We start from the raw sequence: 16,770 nt of genomic DNA, 5'->3' as shown, positions 1-16,770 counted from the left end.
TTTAACTCCTGATCTCTCAGTTTCTGACACTTCTAATTGTATCTTGATGAAAGAACCACCTGAATGGTCATATTCAGCTAAACATTTCTTAACAGAAAGCAATCTTGGGCTGCCTGGGTGCCTCAGTCGGTTGAACATCTGACTTGGGCTCAGGTCATGATCTCACAGTTTGTGAGTTCCAGCCACGCATCAGGCTCTGTACTGATAGCTCAGAGCGTGGAGCCTGCTTTGGATCCTGTGTCTCCTCTCTCTGCCCCTCCCCCGCTCATGTTTTTTGCCTGTCTCTCAAAAATAAAAATAAAAATAAAAATAAACATTTAAAAAAAAAACAACATTGGGGTGCCTGGGTAACTTAGTTGGTTGAGCGACTGACTCTTGATTTAAGCTCCGGTCATGATCTCCTGGGCATGGGATCGAGACCTGTCAGGCTTCACACTGTCAGTGGGATCCTCTCTCTCCCTCTCTCTTGCTCTGCCCCTCCTGCACTCATATTCCTCTCTCTCAAAAAACATACATAAACATTTTTTTAAAAAGAAAGCAATATTCCAGTACATAAGCCCTTAATTATTTTTGTACCTATGTTTTAAATATAATGTTTGATGACTGATTTACATGCCCAGTTAGTATTCTAACAGACCTATTCTGAATATAAAACTCTAAAGCAGGTACAGAAATGTTTTTTTCAACAAAGCACTTCCACTCATTTTCCATACAGCCTATGTCCACATTTGTTTGCAGCACTCAAGGCTGTAGATGGAAGCATCATGGGAAGAGCTAAAGTACGTCCACCTTCGTCACCTCTCTGGGCCAGCTCCACACTCTCCGTGTGCCTGAGAGAGAAGGAATTCTAGACTGTCTCAGACTAAGGGGTGATGAGTTTGACATGGTGTTGGTTTTAGGAGCTAAACCTTTTGGACGAAAGGACATAGGTGTTTCTTTACAGGCTATGACAACATGTGAGCCTGGGAAAACTCCAAAATCTGATAACGGATGAGGCTCTGCCCAGGAATATCAGAGTGTTTGTGTTTGGGGGAAACGGTGAAAGGTGCAGGCAACAAAAGAGCATGTGCTGTATGCTGTAATCAGGCTCATTAATCCTATCTTCCCTCTTGTGCACCCGACCCAGATCCCCACTCTCCTTCTTGCAGGACCAGAGTATCTCCACTGGATTGAAGGGTCGTGGGGATAGGGAGGATGAACTCCTGTTCTGGAAAGCCACGTTTGGAATGTGGTATCCCACCCCAGAAAAGTCAGAAGAGACAGGGACTTGGGATTGACAAGTATCGATGTCATGCATCATGGGAACTAGGCAGATAAATCCAATTCTGAACATGTGTTAAAGAATCTGTCAGAGAAGCATGTTTCTCTAAATCTTTCCCCTATACTGTGGCTTCTATATTTGGACATTTCACTGGTTCCCCTACGGGTCTCTTCTGGGTCCACAGGATCTTAATGGCACAAAAGGTATTATTAGAGCATATGACGGGCATATCATTTGCTCTTAGATGGCCCTTTGGAGACATTTTTTACCAGATAGGGCCAAAAATCTCTGAGCAGAGGGCAGAAAGCCCAGGAGTGCTAAAGATAGGTACTGGTATTTCCACCAGGAAGCAGACACCCTGGCCTGGGATGTGGCACAGACTCCTTCATCATTTTCACTGATTTTTCTTCATGTTTAGAAAACCAAGAATAGAGGGCATTAGGATCAAGTACAGGCCCCAAAGCACTAGAGAATCTGGAAGACAGAGTAGCTTAAGTTCTTAGGGTCTGTTTGGGGCTCCGTTTCTCAACTCAGCATTCCTAGAGGCTGCACACTTCCCTGACAGAGAGACAAAGCCCTTACTTACCTCAGGTAGTGAGAAGCCCAGACGGCCAAACGTGCAAACTGCCCTGTGGGTTGTTTGAAGGCGAAGGATTTTCCTGTAGAAATGGGGAAAGGGTGAGGCTTTTCCAGCAGTGTCCAACTGGTTGAAATTTTGCTAAGCTGGGTTAAGAGTCTGAGGAGTCTGACCAATACAGCTGTCAGGGCCCCTTCTGGTCCTTCTATTCTTCTAAAGGTCCTCTCTGGAGATGCAGTGGAGACAGAGGGCTAGTTCAGTCCTTGGGTAGTTTCTGTGGCGCTCTTACTTCAGTGATGGATTTCCTGCTCTCACACCCATAGAGAATTAGAAGAAACTGTTTCTGTCACTCAGTTCCCTAGGTCAAGAACCCATCCAGCTCTGGAGAAGTTGTCAGGCTGAGTTCTTGGGTCCAGATGCTCAGACTGCCATTTACTCCTGCTAGGGTCTGGGAGCAAGGATGAGAGCAGCAGGAATCTGGAAGAAGTAGATATTGGAAGAGCTCCCCAAGGGAGACCCTGCTGTGCTTGGCCTCACTGTCTCTGGGGAGGCTGTTCTGGCTCCTTTCCCATGACCCCTCCCCCCTCTGCTTTATTCCATTCCTGCATTCACAGGGACTTATCTTCTCAGCTGAAATGGCCTCCCCTGGAAATGCTGGTCCAGGAAACAAGATGTTAATGAGTCCTCTTGGGCATGTTTCCTGGCCTGGTAGCCCTGCTCTTTTCTCTCACTAAATGAGCTCAGATGCCCCAGGTTTCCATCTTCCCCTAAGGTGGCACTGATGGCCCATTTCTGAATTTCTGACTGGATACACCAAGAAGAAGCATCCTTTTCCTGGTCAGTGTTCTGCCCCAGATCTTAAAGTAGGTTTTGTGTCAGCTCTAGGACACTCCCACAATATCTTCTGTAATTGTTACCTTGATTCTGAATTCTCATGTTCATTGCCTGTCTCGTGTGCTCCATTGTATACATGTTCTTGTTTTGTAAGCTCTTCCTGCTACCTCATCAGCTTCCAGATATGATCAAGATCTCCCTGTTCAGACAAACAACAATTTGGATTTTCTTTCCTTTGGACTATCTCTCTAAATGCCTCCCATTTTTTGCCATATATTTTTTCAAAAAGCATTTATAATAATTGGGTCTACTGCTACTTTAATTGCTCATTCATTATACACGAAGAGAACATTTGCCCAGAAAACCCAGAAATAACAGTAGCATAACCCAATAAAATTGTATTTCTCACACAGGTAACAGTTCAACGCATATTTCTTATTTAGGGAGCTGTCCTTAATTGCTCTCTTCTATGGGGTTGGGTGGGGATCCAGGCTTTTCATTTGGTGGAGCCTACAACATCTTCAGTAGGTGATTCCCAGGTTGACAATAATACTCTCCATTCTGGGTAGTCTGAAAGGAAAGAGATCCTATGGCATCAAGTGTAGGTGTTTTTATGGCTCAGACTTCACTTCATGGCACATCTTGTGGCACACTTCACCTCTGAATTGTATTCCTCGGCCCATTTGTATCACCTCCTGCCAAGTGCCTCACATGACTGAACTGACCTACTTTGTCTCAAGATCACCAAAATCTTCTTTGCCAAATACTGTAATACATACTATTTTGTGTTACTGGGTTTGTTTTAAACTCACCTAATTCCCACATTCCTTTTCTTTTGGTGTAAAAAGGCTAAAGATTTTTTCGTTCCATACTAGCAGGAATATTTTTTTTTCTTCTGATCTCTGTGTTAATCTGGTAGCACACCACGCTAGCATAATCCAGAAGGGCAGGAACTAGTCTGTTTTGTTCCCAGTCACATTTCTAGCTCATAGCATGGTAACTGCATAAATGTACTCAATAAATGTTTGCTAAATTAATAAAGGAGTGAATAAATGAAGGTTTCTACCACAGCTGCTGTCAAATTCCAACTAAAATATCCATGGGGCAAAAACGTGTATTCAGGCCCTCTGCTCATTTTTTAATCAAATTGTCTTTTTTTTTTTTTGGTGTTGAGCTGTGTAAGCTATTTATATATTTTTTATATTAACCCCTTATTGAATACATCATTTGCAAGTATCTTCTCCCATTCACTAGGTTGCATTTTTGTTTTGTTGATGGTTTCTGTCACTGTGCAGAAGCTTTTTATTTTGGCGTAGTCCCAATAGTTTATTTTTGCTTTTGCTTCCCTTGTCTGAGGAGTCATATCAGAGTAGCTTATGTTGCTAAGGCTGATGTCCAAGAGATTACGGCCTATGTTTCTTTTACTTTTATGGTCAGATCTCATATTTAGGTTTCTAATCCATTTTGAGTGTATTTCTGTGCTGGTAAAAGAATGTAGTCCACTCTCATTCTTTTGCATGTAGCTATCCAGTTTTCCCAGCACCATTAATGAAAAGGCTGTCTTTCTCAATTATATATTCTTGCCGCATTTGTCATAGATGAATAATATGAGTTTGTTTCTGGCTCTCTATTCTTTTCTATTGATCTATGTGTCTATTTTTGTGCCAGAACCATACTGTTTTGGTTACTATGACTTTGTAGTATATCTTGAAATCTAGGATTGTGATACCTCCAGCTTTGTCTGGGATTTTTCCAAAGAACACACACAGGTACCCAACAGACACATGAAAAGATGCTGAATGTCCCTAATTATCAGAGAAATGCAAATCAAAACCACAATAAGATATCACCTCACATGAGTCAGAATGGCTAGTATCAAAATGACAAGCAGTATCAAGTGTTGGTGAGGATGTGGAGAAAAGGGAACCCTCATACACTATTGGTGGGAGTGTAAATGGATGCAACCACTGTGGAGAACAGTATAGAGGTTTCTCAAAAAAATTAGAGATAGAAATAGCATATGATCTGGTAATTCCAGTAGGGATATTTATCCAAATAAATGAAAACACTAACTCAAAAAGATACATAAATAATGCCCAGATGATGGAAGCAACCCAAGTGTCCATCCACAGATAAATGGATACAAAAAATATGTGATGTATATATATATATAGTGATAGATTATTCTGCCATAAAAAATGGTATCTTGCCATTTGTAACATAGGTGGACCAAGAGGGTATTGTGCTAAGTGAAATACATCAGACAGAGAAACAAATACCAGCAACAAATACCAGAAAACAAATATGATTTCACCTGTATATGAAATCTAAGAAGCAAAACAAATGAACAAACAAACAAAACCCAGACTCGTGGGGCACCTGAGTGGTTCAGTCGGTTAAGCATCCAACTCTCGGTGTTAGCTCAGGTCATGGTCTCATGGGTCATGAGATAGAAACCACATCTGGCTCTGTGCTGACAGTGTGGAGTCTGCTTAGGATCATGTTTCTCCCTCTCTCTGCCCTTCCCCTCCTTTCTCAAAAATAAATAAACTTAAAAAAAAACAGACACATAAATATAGAGAACAAACTGACAGTTGCCAGAGAAGAGAGGAGTTGAGGGATGGGCAAAATAGGTGAAGAGAATTAAGAGGTACAAATTTTCAGTTGTAAAATAAGTAAGTCAAGGAGATGGAAAGTACAGCATAGGGAATATAGTCAATAATATTTTAGTAACATTGTACGGTAACAGATGGTGACTATATTTTTGTGGTGAGCACTGAGTAATGTATAGAATTGCTGGATCACTATGTTGTACACCTGAAACTAATATAACATTGTATGTCAGCTATATACCTCAGTAATAAGTATTTAAATTTTTTTTTAAATAACAGTAAATAGTAACAATTATCTATAATCCAATTTGGCAATCTCTATATAGTACATTTACTCTATAATTGTTGTTAAATTCAATATTTGGTCTGGTAACAAGAAAGTAAATAAATAAATAAACAAACAAATAAAATATTCATGAAGATATAAGTGTATCTTAAAGCTGACTTCAGTTCAGTAAACTAGAGATAAGAAAAGTTATAGGACAAGATTTAGAAGAAATGTTCACCAACTCTATATTTTAACAAAGAATATATTAAAAAACAAGTTTTGGGGCATCTGGGTGGTTCAATCAGTTGAGTGTCTGACTTCAGCTCTGGTCATGATTTCATGCTCCATGAGTTTGAGCCCCGCATCGGGCTCTGTGCTGACAGCTCAGAGCATGGAGCCTGCTTCAGATTCTGTGTCTCTCTGTCTCTCTGTCTCTCTGCCCCTCCCCTGCTTGTGCTCTGTCTTTCTGTCTGTCTGTCTGTCTGTCTGTCTCTCTCTCTCTCTCTCAAAAATAAATAAACATTTTTAAAAATTAAAAAAATAAATAACAAGTTTTGCTTCAAACTTGGGAATTTAAAACTTGACATATCCAAATAATTTAGGCTAAGTTTTATTTATGTTTAATTCCAAAATAAAGAGGTTCCCCAGACCAGAAAATGGAAAAATATCACCTAATGGTACAGAAGCTAGTCCAAGTCAGAGTTTTCCCCCATATTTTCCCTCTTTCTTTACCTCCTTAATTCAGACACCCAGAGGATACAGTTTTTAATTAACATCAAAGGACTGAGCAGATAGCATGCAGCTGAAACAATTTGTAGCAGGGGAAACATAATTTATAAACAATGAGTGTGTCTGGGTCCCTCAGAAGGTGACCATGAGCAAGGATTTGAATGAAAAAAGTTCATTTAGGGAGTGATTATAGTTTAAAACTAATAGGATGGGGAAGTGGGACAGAAAAGCAAAAGAACAAATAAAGGCTGTGTCATCAAGCAAGTTACTGGGGGCAACTGGATCTTAATCCTCCCGGAGAACTCTGAGAAAGAAAAGTAGAACATGTACCTCAGATGTATATCGCACCTAAGGTGTGAGGGATCTGGGGTATTCAGACACCAACTGTCACCAATCATCCAAGTCCTGGTTGCTGCAGGGGACATTAATTCCCTGGACCTCAGGCCTTCTGGGCATGTGAGCAGAACTGGCATATCGGCCAAAGAAAGTCTGGATGCAAAAGATGCTTATAGTTGCTAGTGGAAGTCAAACTGCCCTGAAAATGATAAGGGTCACAAGCAAATGTGGAAGGCATTGACTTAACTGCTATATTGTAAGACAATAATATTTAAGATAAATGACATTGCTCAAAGGTATAGTCTTAAATTTACTAGAATGTACAAAATGATGAAGAGATTTAAAAAATGGTTGAATAATGAGTGTCATGGAGAGTAAATAAATATAATACGGTACATTATTTTTACTTTTATTTATTTATTTTTATATATGAAATTTATTGTCAAATTGGTTTCCATACAACACCCAGTGCTCATCCCAAAAAGTGCCCTCCTCAATACCCATCACCCACCCTCTCCTCCCTCCCACCCCCCATCAACCCTCAGTTTGTTCTCAGTTTTTAAGAGTCTCTTATGCTTTGGATCTCTCCCCCTCTAACCTTTTTTTTTTTTTCCTTCCCCTCCCCCATGGGTTCCTGTTAAGTTTCTCAGGATCCACATAAGAGTGAAAACATATGGTATCTGTCTTTCTCTGTGTGGCTTATTTCACTTAGCATCACACTCTCCAGTTCCATCCACGTTGCTACAAAGGGCCATATTTCGTTCTTTCTCATTGCCATGTAGTACTCCATTGTGTATATAAACCACAATTTCTTTATCCATTCATCAGTTGATGGACATTTAGGCTCTTTCCATAATTTGGCTATTGTTGACAGTGCTGCTATGAACATTGGGGTACAAGTGCCCCTATGCATCAGTACTCCTGTATCCCTTGGATAAATTCCTAGCAGTGCTATTGCTGGGTCATAGGGTACGTCTATTTTTAATTTTCTGAGGAACCTCCACACTGCTTTCCAGAGCACCTGCACCAGTTTGCGTTCCCACCAACAGTGCAAGAGGGTTCCCGTTTCTCCACATCCTCTCCAGCATCTAGAGTCTCCTGATTTGTTCATTTTGGCCACTCTGACTGGCGTGAGGTGATACCTGAGTGTGGTTTTGATCTGTATTTCCCTGATAAGGAGCGACGCTGAACATCTTTTCATGTGCCTGTTGGCCATCCGGATGTCTTCTTTAGAGAAGTGTCTATTCATGTTTTCTGCCCATTTCTTCACTGGGTTATTTGTTTTTCGGGTGTGGAGTTTGGTGAGCTCTTTATAGATTTTGGATACTAGCCCTTTGTCCGATATGTCATTTGCGAATATCTTTTCCCATTCCGTTGGTTGCCTTTTAGTTTTGTTGGTTGTTTCCTTTGCTGTGCAGAAGCTTTTTATCTTCATAAGGTCCCAGTAATTCACTTTTGCTTTTAATTCCCTTGCCTTTGGGGATGTGTCGAGTAAGAGATTGCTACGGCTGAGGTCAGAGAGGTCTTTTCCTGCTTTCTCCTCTAAGGTTTTGATGGTTTCCTGTCTCACATTCAGGTCCTTTATCCATTTTGAGTTTATTTTTGTGAATGGTGTCAGAAAGTGGTCTAGTTTCAACCTTCTGCATGTTGCTGTCCAGTTCTGCCAGCACCATTTGTTAAAGAGACTGTCTTTTTTCCACTGGATGTTCTTTCCTGCTTTGTCAAAGATGAGTTGGCCATACGTTTGTGGGTCTAGTTCTGGGGTTTCTATTCTATTCCATTGGTCTATGTGTCTGTTTTTGTGCCAATACCATGCTGTCTTGATGATGACAGCTTTGTAGTAGAGGCTAAAGTCTGGGATTGTGATGCCTCCTGCTTTGGTCTTCTTCTTCAAAATTCCTTTGGCTATTCGGGGCCTTTTGTGGTTCCATATGAATTTTAGGATTGCTTGTTCTAGTTTCGAGAAGAATGCTCGTGCAATTTTGATTGGGATTGCATTGAATGTGTAGATAGCTTTGGGTAGTATTGACATTTTGACAATATTTATTCTTCCAATCTATGAGCAGGGAATGTCTTTCCATTTCTTTAAATCTTCTTCAATTACCTTCATAAGCTTTCTATAGTTTTCAGCATACAGATCCTTTACATCTTTGGTTAGATTTATTCCTAGGTATTTTATGCTTCTTGGTGCAATTGTGAATGGGATCAGTTTCTTTATTTGTCTTTCTGGTGCTTCATTGTTAGTGTATAAGAATGCAACTGATTTCTGTACATTGATTTTGTATCCTGCAACTTTGCTGAATTCATGTATCAGTTCTAGCAGATTTTGGTGGAGTCTATCGGATTTTCCATGTATCATATCATGTCATCTGCAAAAAGCGAAAGCTTGACTTCATCTTTGCCAATTTGGATGCCTTTGATTTCCTTTTGTTGTCTGATTGCTGATGCTAGAACTTCCAGCACTATGTTAAACAACAGCGGTGAGAGTGGGCATCCCTGTCGTGTTCCTGATCTCAGAGAAAAAGCTCTCAGTTTTTCCCCGTTGAGGATGATGTTACCTGTGGGCTTTTCATAAATGGCTTTTATGATCTTTAAGTATGTTCCTTCTATCCCGACTTTCTCAAGGGTTTTTATTAAGAAAGGGTGCTGGATTTTGTCAAAGGCCTTTTCTGCACAATTGACAGGATCATATGGTTCTTCTCTTTTTTTTTTTTTTTTTGTTAATGTGATGTATCACGTTGATTGATTTGCAAATGTTGAACCAGCCCTGCATCCCAGGAATGAATCCCACTTGATCATGGTGAATAATTCTTTTTATATGCCGTTGAATTCGATTTGCTAGTATCTTATTGAGAATTTTTGCATCCATATTCATCAGGGATATTGGCCTGTTTCTCTTTTTTTACTGGGTCTCTGTCTGGTTTAGGAATCAAAGTAATACTGGCTTCATAGAATGAGTCTGGGAGTTTTCCTTCCCTTTCTATTTCTTGGAATAGCTTGAGAAGGATAGGTATTATCTCTGCTTTAAACGTCTGGTAGAACTCCCCTGGGAAGCCATCTGGTCCTGGACTCTTATTTGTTGGGAGATTTTTGATAACCGATTCAATTTCTTCGCTGGTTATGGGTCTGTTCAAGCTTTCTATTTCCTCCTGATTGAGTTTTGGAAGAGTGTGGGTGTTCAGGAATTTGTCCATTTCTTCCAGGTTGTCCAATTTGTTGGCATATAAGTTTTCATAGTATTCCCTGATAATTGTTTGTATCTCTGAGGGATTGGTTGTAATAATTCCATTTTCATTCATGATTTTATCTATTTGGGTCATCTCCCTTTTCTTTTTGAGAAGCCTGGCTAGAGGTTTGGCAATTTTGTTTATTTTTTCAAAAAACCAACTCTTGGTTTCATTGATCTGCTCTACAGTTTTTTTAGATTCTATATTGTTTATTTCTGCTCTGATCTTTATTATTTCTCTTCTTCTGCTGGGTTTAGGCTGCCTCTGCTGTTCTGCTTCTAGTTCCTTTAGGTGTGCTGTTAGATTTTGTATTTGGGATTTTTCTTGTTTCTTGAGATAGGCCTGGATTGCAATGTATTTTCCTCTCAGGACTGCCTTTGCTGCGTCCCAAAGCGTTTGGATTCTTGTATTTTCATTTTCGTTTGTTTCCATATATTTTTTAATTTCTTCTCTAATTGCCTGGTTGACCCACTCATTTGTTAATAGGGTGTTCTTTAACCTCCATGCTTTTGGAGGTTTTCCAGACTTTTTTCTGTGGTTGATTTCAAGCTTCATAGCATTGTGGTCTGAAAGTATGCATGGTATAATTTCAATTCTGGTAAACTTATGAAGGGCTGTTTTGTGACCCAGTATATGATCTATCTTGGAGAATGTTCCATGTGCACTCGAGAAGAAAGTATATTCTGTTGCTTTGGGATGCAGAGTTCTAAATAGATCTGTCAAGTCCATCTGATCCAATGTCTCATTCAGGGCCCTTGTTTCTTTATTGACCGTGTGTCTAGATGATCTATCCATTTCTGTAAGTGGGGTGTTAAAGTCCCCTGCAATTACCACATTCTTATCAATAAGGTTGCTTATGTTTATGAGTAATTGTTTTATATATTTGGGGGCTCCGGTATTCGGCGCATAGACATTTATAATTGTTAGCTCTTCCTGATGGATAGACCCTGTAACTATTATATAATGTCCTTCTTCATCTCTTGTTACAGCCTTTAATTTAAAGTCTAGTTTGTCTGATATAAGTATGGCTACTCCAGCTTTCTTTTGGCTTCCAGTCGCATGATAAATAGATCTCCATCCCCTCACTCTCAATCTAAAGGTGTCTTCAGGTCTAAAATGAGTCTCTTGTAGACAGCAAATAGATGGGTCTTGTTTTTTTATCCATTCTGATACCCTATGTCTTTTGGTTGGCGCATTTAATCCATTTACATTCCGTGTTATTATAGAAAGATACGGGTTTAGAGTCATTGTGATGTCTGTATGTTTTGTGCTTGTAGTGATGTCTCTGGTACTTCGTCTCACAGGGTCCCCCTTAGGATCTCTTGTAGGGCTGGTTTAGTGGTGACAAATTCCTTCAGTTTTTGTTTGTTTGGGAAGACCTTTATCTCTCCTTCTATTCTAAATGACAGACTTGCTGGATAAAGGATTCTCAGCTGCATATTTTTTCTGTCTAGCACACTGAAAATCTCGTGCCAATTCTTTCTGGCCTGCCAAGTTTCAAAAGAGAGATCAGTCACGAGTCTTATAGGTCTCCCTTTATATGTGAGGGCACGTTTACCCCTTGCTGCTTTCAGAATTTTCTCTTTATCCTTGTATTTTGCCAGTTTCACTATGATATGTCGTGCAGAAGATCGATTCAAGTTACATCTGAAGGGAGTTCTCTGTGCCTCTTGGATTTCAATGCCTTTTTCCTTCCCCAGTTCACGGAAGTTCTCAGCTATTATTTCTTCAAGTACCCCTTCAGCACCTTTCCCTCTCTCTTCCTCCTCTGGGATACCAATTATGCGTATATTATTTCTTTTTAGTGTATCACTTAGTTCTCTAATTTTCCCCTCATACTCCTGGATTTTTTTATCTCTCTTTTTCTCAGCTTCCTCTTTTTCCATAACTTTATCTTCTAGTTCACCTATTCTCTCCTCTGCCTCTTCAATCCGAGCCGTGGTGGTTTCTATTTTGTTATGCATTTCGTTTAAAGCGTTTTTCAGCTCCTCGTGACTGTTCCTTAGTCCCTTGATCTCTGTAGCAAGAGATTCTCTGCTGTCCTCTATACTGTTTTCAAGCCCAGCGATTAATTTTATGACTATTATTCTAAATTCACTTTCTGTTATATTATTTAAATCCTTTTTGATCAGTTCATTAGCTGTTGTTATTTCCTGGAGATTCTTCTGAGGGGAATTCTTCCGCTTGGTCATTTTGGATAGTCCCTGGCGTGGTGAGGACCCTCAGGGCACTTCCCCTGTGCTATGGTGTATAAGTGGAGTTGGTGGGTGGAGCCGCAGTCTGACCTGATGTCTGCCCCCAGCCCACCGCTGGGGCCACAGTCAGACTGCTGTGTGCCTTCTCTTCCCCTCTCCTAGGGGCGGGATTCACTGTGGGTTGGTGTGGCTCGTCTGGGCTATTTGCACACTGCCAGGCTTGTGATGCTGGGGATCTGGCGTATTAGCTGGGGTGGGTAGGCAAGGTGCACAGGGGCAGGAGGGGCAGGCTTAGCTCGCTTCTCCTTAGGTGATCCACCTCAGGAGGGGTCCTGTGGCAGCGGGACGGAGTCAGATCCGCTGCCGGAGGTTTGGCTCCACAGAAGTGCAGAGTTGGGTGTTTGCGCCGAGCGAGCAAGTTCCCTGGCAGGAACTGGTTCTCTTTGGGATTTTGGCTGGGGGATGGGGGGGGGGGGGAGATGGCGCTGGCGAGCGCCTTTGTTCCCCAGCAAACTGAGCTCTGTTGTCCGGGTGCTCAGCAGCTCTCCCTCCCTTTGTCCTCCAGCCTTCCCACCTTCCGAGCAGAACTGTTAACTTATGACCTCCCAGATGCTAAGTCACGCTTGCTGTGGGAACACAGTCCGTCAGGCCCCTCCGCTTTTGCAAGCCAGACTTGGGGTCTCTGTTTGGCCAGCGAGCCGCCCCTCCGCCCCGGCTCCCTCCCGCTAGTCCGTGGAGCGCGCACCGCCTCGCCGCCCTTCCTACCCTCCTCCGTGGGCCTCTTGTCTGCGCTTGGTTCCGGCGACTCCGTTCTGCTAATCCTCTTGCGGTTTTCTGGGTTATTTAGGCAGGTGTAGGTGGAACCTAAGTGATCAGCAGGACGCGCGGTGAGCCCAGCGTCCTCCTACGCCGCCATCTTCCCTCCTTCCCCGGTACATTATTTTTAAATGGTACTACTTGACTGACTGAATTTCCTAGAATTTCAGCTAGATTATTGCATGTATACTAATTTAATAGAACAGAAATATTATCTAAAATCCATGGAGGCATTTTTCATGTACCTCCAAATTCCAAACATTAGGGAAAACTTATATGGAAGTGATGAATAGATGATTTATAGGCAATAAACCTTAAACCCTACTATGGTATAAAATAGAGATAGTTGCAAGCTGGTGGGGAGGAATACTTTGAAGATATTTTTACTCTTCCTTCCATGAGAAAATAAGGTGCTTCCCCTCACCTCAAGTGACAAGAACTTCAAAAGTACTTTTGTGTCTAATCTGGAATTTGATTAATGTTAGAACAAGTACCTTCTTCGCAAATAAAAAATCTAAAGGTCAATTATGGACTGGTATAGTCTCCCTGGTTGAAGAGAAGAGACAGCATTCCACACTCCCAGAATTTAACGAAATAGGAACAAGCATGACTCCACTTGGCCATATGTGAATCCTATGGAAGAGAATTAGCCAAGTCTCTGTAGAAGGGACTCAGGCCAATAGAACCACTTGGTAGGCTTAAAAGCGACCTCCCAACAGAGGAAAAACTATTAAGGGGGAGTCATATGTGACCAGCTAATGAAGATAGGGCCTTTAAAGATGTGATTAGGTTAAACTTTGTCAGTATGGTGGGCCCTCATCTAATTTGAGGGGCGTCCTTATAAGAAAAGGAAATTTGGACACCCAAAGAGATATATGGGGTACAAGTACACAGAGGAAAGGCCCTGTGAGGACACAGAGAAAAGCCTGCCATATGCAAACTAAGTAGAGAGGACTCAGGAGAAGCCAAACCTACTGACACCTAGATCTTGGACTTACGTCTTTTACTTTGGCTTTTCTCTTTTCTTTCCTTCTACCCAGCCCCAATTTGCCAATCTCACCTTAATTCATTGATTAATTTTTCCTGTCCAAAATATTTCCGGTGGTTGTTCACACCAGCCACTTTCAGTACCAAATCTTGTAATGACATTTTGGAGCTCCTGCCCCTATTATCAAACCCCAAACTTTCTATAAGTGGTTTAAATATGCTATTGTACTCTAACCTTCTGGGCTAACAGTCTTCTACAGATTCATATCCATTAGGAAGAAGGTTGGCAGGATCTTTATTCAGATTCTTTTCACTGGGGGGTTAGTGAAATGTATCAGGAAAAAGAAACCCCATTCAAAGCAATGAGACTTATTCAAGTTCTTCATGTACATGAAGCAATTTTAATTTTTATTACCTCACCAACACTGCACGCATTCTTGAGAAAGAGATAGAGATAGATAGAGAGAGAGAGAGAGAGAGAGAGAGAGAGAATTCTGAAAGGATAAAATTAACATGTTGACAGGACTTATTCCTTGAGGGGGAATTATGTGTGATTTTGTTTTTTAATACTCTTACATTATTCCTTTCATAATCAAAAAAGGAAACATTTACTTTTATTTTCTGAAGTTGAATTCACCTGTATTCTCTACTCCCTCCAGAACAAAGTGATAAATTTGAAATCACTCTCAAACTTATTCTGCTACTCATTGTAGCAGACAGCTACAAAACTGAGGAGGGCATGGAAAATAATTAGGGGACAGGTGAGACTGGCCTAAGGTAATATAGTACTTAGTAAAGGGGTGAGAAGAAATCCGATTCAATAATATTGGTAGAGAATTCTACATAGTCAAGCTTACATGTCACAGACAACAGACACACATACACATGCAGACAACTGTACATACTTGCACACTCTTTCATACCTGTACACACTATGCACAAAATCATCCACAAAAAAAAAATGGAGGAAGGAGAAAAGAGAAAGAAGAAAGGAATGCTTTAGAAAGGGTCATCATGCAGTACAGTTAAATTCATTGCCAAGGAGGGCCTGAAAGTTACAGAAACTCTATAGGATTCAATCACTTTTAACTGGAAATAAGGCAGTTTGAGGTAATGCATCTATGGGTATATCTCATAAGACATCCTTATGTCTGAAAAGAATGCTGACTTTTTAACCAGTCACTGTTGATTTAGTCAGAAACGTGGAAACAGAACTTCAGCAAGCCCACAGGTGACTGTATGACAACTTGGGTTTTCCAGTTCATTAACAGGTGAAGGATGCTAGAAATATGTTCAGGGATATTAATCCATTTTTTCCCTTGGTCCAACATTTCAACGGTGAGTTTACTTTGCTAGGAAAATATTTCCCTCAGGAAAGAACTACAAAAAGAGACCATAAGAAAACAAAAGAGTACAAGACAGAACATGACTCTGTTGACCCAGAGGTAAGGAAACCTTTTAAGGAAGACACAAACTTTTACATATTGTGAGGTTCTAGACACAGTGCTTGCACTGAATACGCATTTAATGAATATGTGTGGAGAAGAAAAATCAACTGGAGCATATAAAGCGAGGGAAAGAAAGGACAAGGATAGTAGTAGAGCTATTGTTGTCAGTCATAATCTTCCAAGTGCTTAAGAAAAATGTCAGAAATCACTGCCTCTGAAGGCAGACTATCTTCCAACCAGCCTCCTGAGAGCACCCTTCACGTCCTTGTTCCTCAGGCTATAAATTATGGGGTTCAACATGGAAGTCATAACTGAATAGAACACAGAGATGACCTGATCCTTTTCATTCATTGTCTTGGAATTGGGTCTCATGTAGGCAAATATTCCAGAGCCATAGTAGAGAACCACAACAGTGAGATGAGAACCACAGGTAGAAAAGACCTTGAGCCTCTCCTCCTCTGACTGCATCTGAATCACTGTTGAGATAATATGCCAGTAGGAGACAAGGATGAGGGAGAGAGGTGCTAAGAGGATAATCACACCCATTGAAAAGAGAGCCATCTCAGCATTGTAGGTGTCTGCTGAAGCCAGCTTCAGGAGTGCAGGAGGTTCACAAAAATAATGATTAATTATATTCTGTCCCTGGTAGGGGAGACACAGTGTAAATGCACTGCCCACTGAACACACAAATGCCCCACTGATCCAAGACACTATGGCCAACTGGACACAAACCCTCTGCGTCATGACAGTGGAATAATGCAGGGGCTTGCAGACAGCCACATAGCGGTCATAGGACATCACTGCCAGAAGTGCACACTCTGTACACCCTGCTAAAAGGAAGACAATTATCTGCAGTGAGCATCCAGCAAAGGAAATGGTTTTCCTTTTTACGAGGAAGTGGACCAGCATCTGAGGAACAATGCTTGTAGAGAAACAGAGGTTAGCAAGGACAAGTTTTTGAGGAAAAAGTACATGGGAGTGTGAAGTCGAGAGTCACTTTGAATGAGGATTATTACAAGCAGGTTTCCAAACATAGAGAGAAGGTAAACGGTAAGGAAAACACAGAACAGCAGGATCTGGACCTTTGGATCCTGTGAAAGTCCCAGCAAGATAAAGTCAGCCACAGAAGTTTGGTTTCCTTCTCCCATTAATGTTTATTCCTGTTTACCTGTCATCAGAAAGAAAACACATGCATTCTGAATGTTCAGTTTTCACAATCTTTATAAACAAGCACAATGATAACAAGTGCACCTTGTTGGACTATTTGTTTTCAGATGCTTCCTGGTAGGCGCCAGTTGGCATTAGGATGCATATTGCTGTTACATAGTTTTTAAGCACGTCTTTCTTTGCTTGATCCATTTGGTAGGCTGACTATCCTACTTGACATGGCTTCTACCTAATCCTGATATCAACATACTTACAAATTGCTAAATTACCGTGAAGTTTTATTGGGGAATTGTCTTTGGATCAATTTAATTTT

The 16,770-nt window shown here is 41.0% G+C and overlaps 1 protein-coding gene across 1 annotated transcript; it reads right to left on the bottom strand.

Moving 5' to 3' along the window:
- Positions 1-15,303: 15,303 nt before the first annotated feature.
- LOC122482645 (olfactory receptor 2D3-like) lies at positions 15,304-16,540 on the bottom strand. Its single transcript, XM_043578961.1, is given in 2 exon segments — positions 15,304-16,237; positions 16,240-16,540. Coding segments are annotated over 2 exon segments (921 nt in total). The 5' UTR covers positions 16,439-16,540; the 3' UTR covers positions 15,304-15,515.
- Positions 16,541-16,770: the final 230 nt, after the last annotated feature.

Source organism: Prionailurus bengalensis, chromosome D1 (genome assembly GCF_016509475.1).
Source record: "Prionailurus bengalensis isolate Pbe53 chromosome D1, Fcat_Pben_1.1_paternal_pri, whole genome shotgun sequence".
Lineage (NCBI taxonomy): Eukaryota > Metazoa > Chordata > Mammalia > Carnivora > Felidae > Prionailurus > Prionailurus bengalensis.
This window is presented reverse-complemented; position numbering and strand designations above follow the sequence as displayed.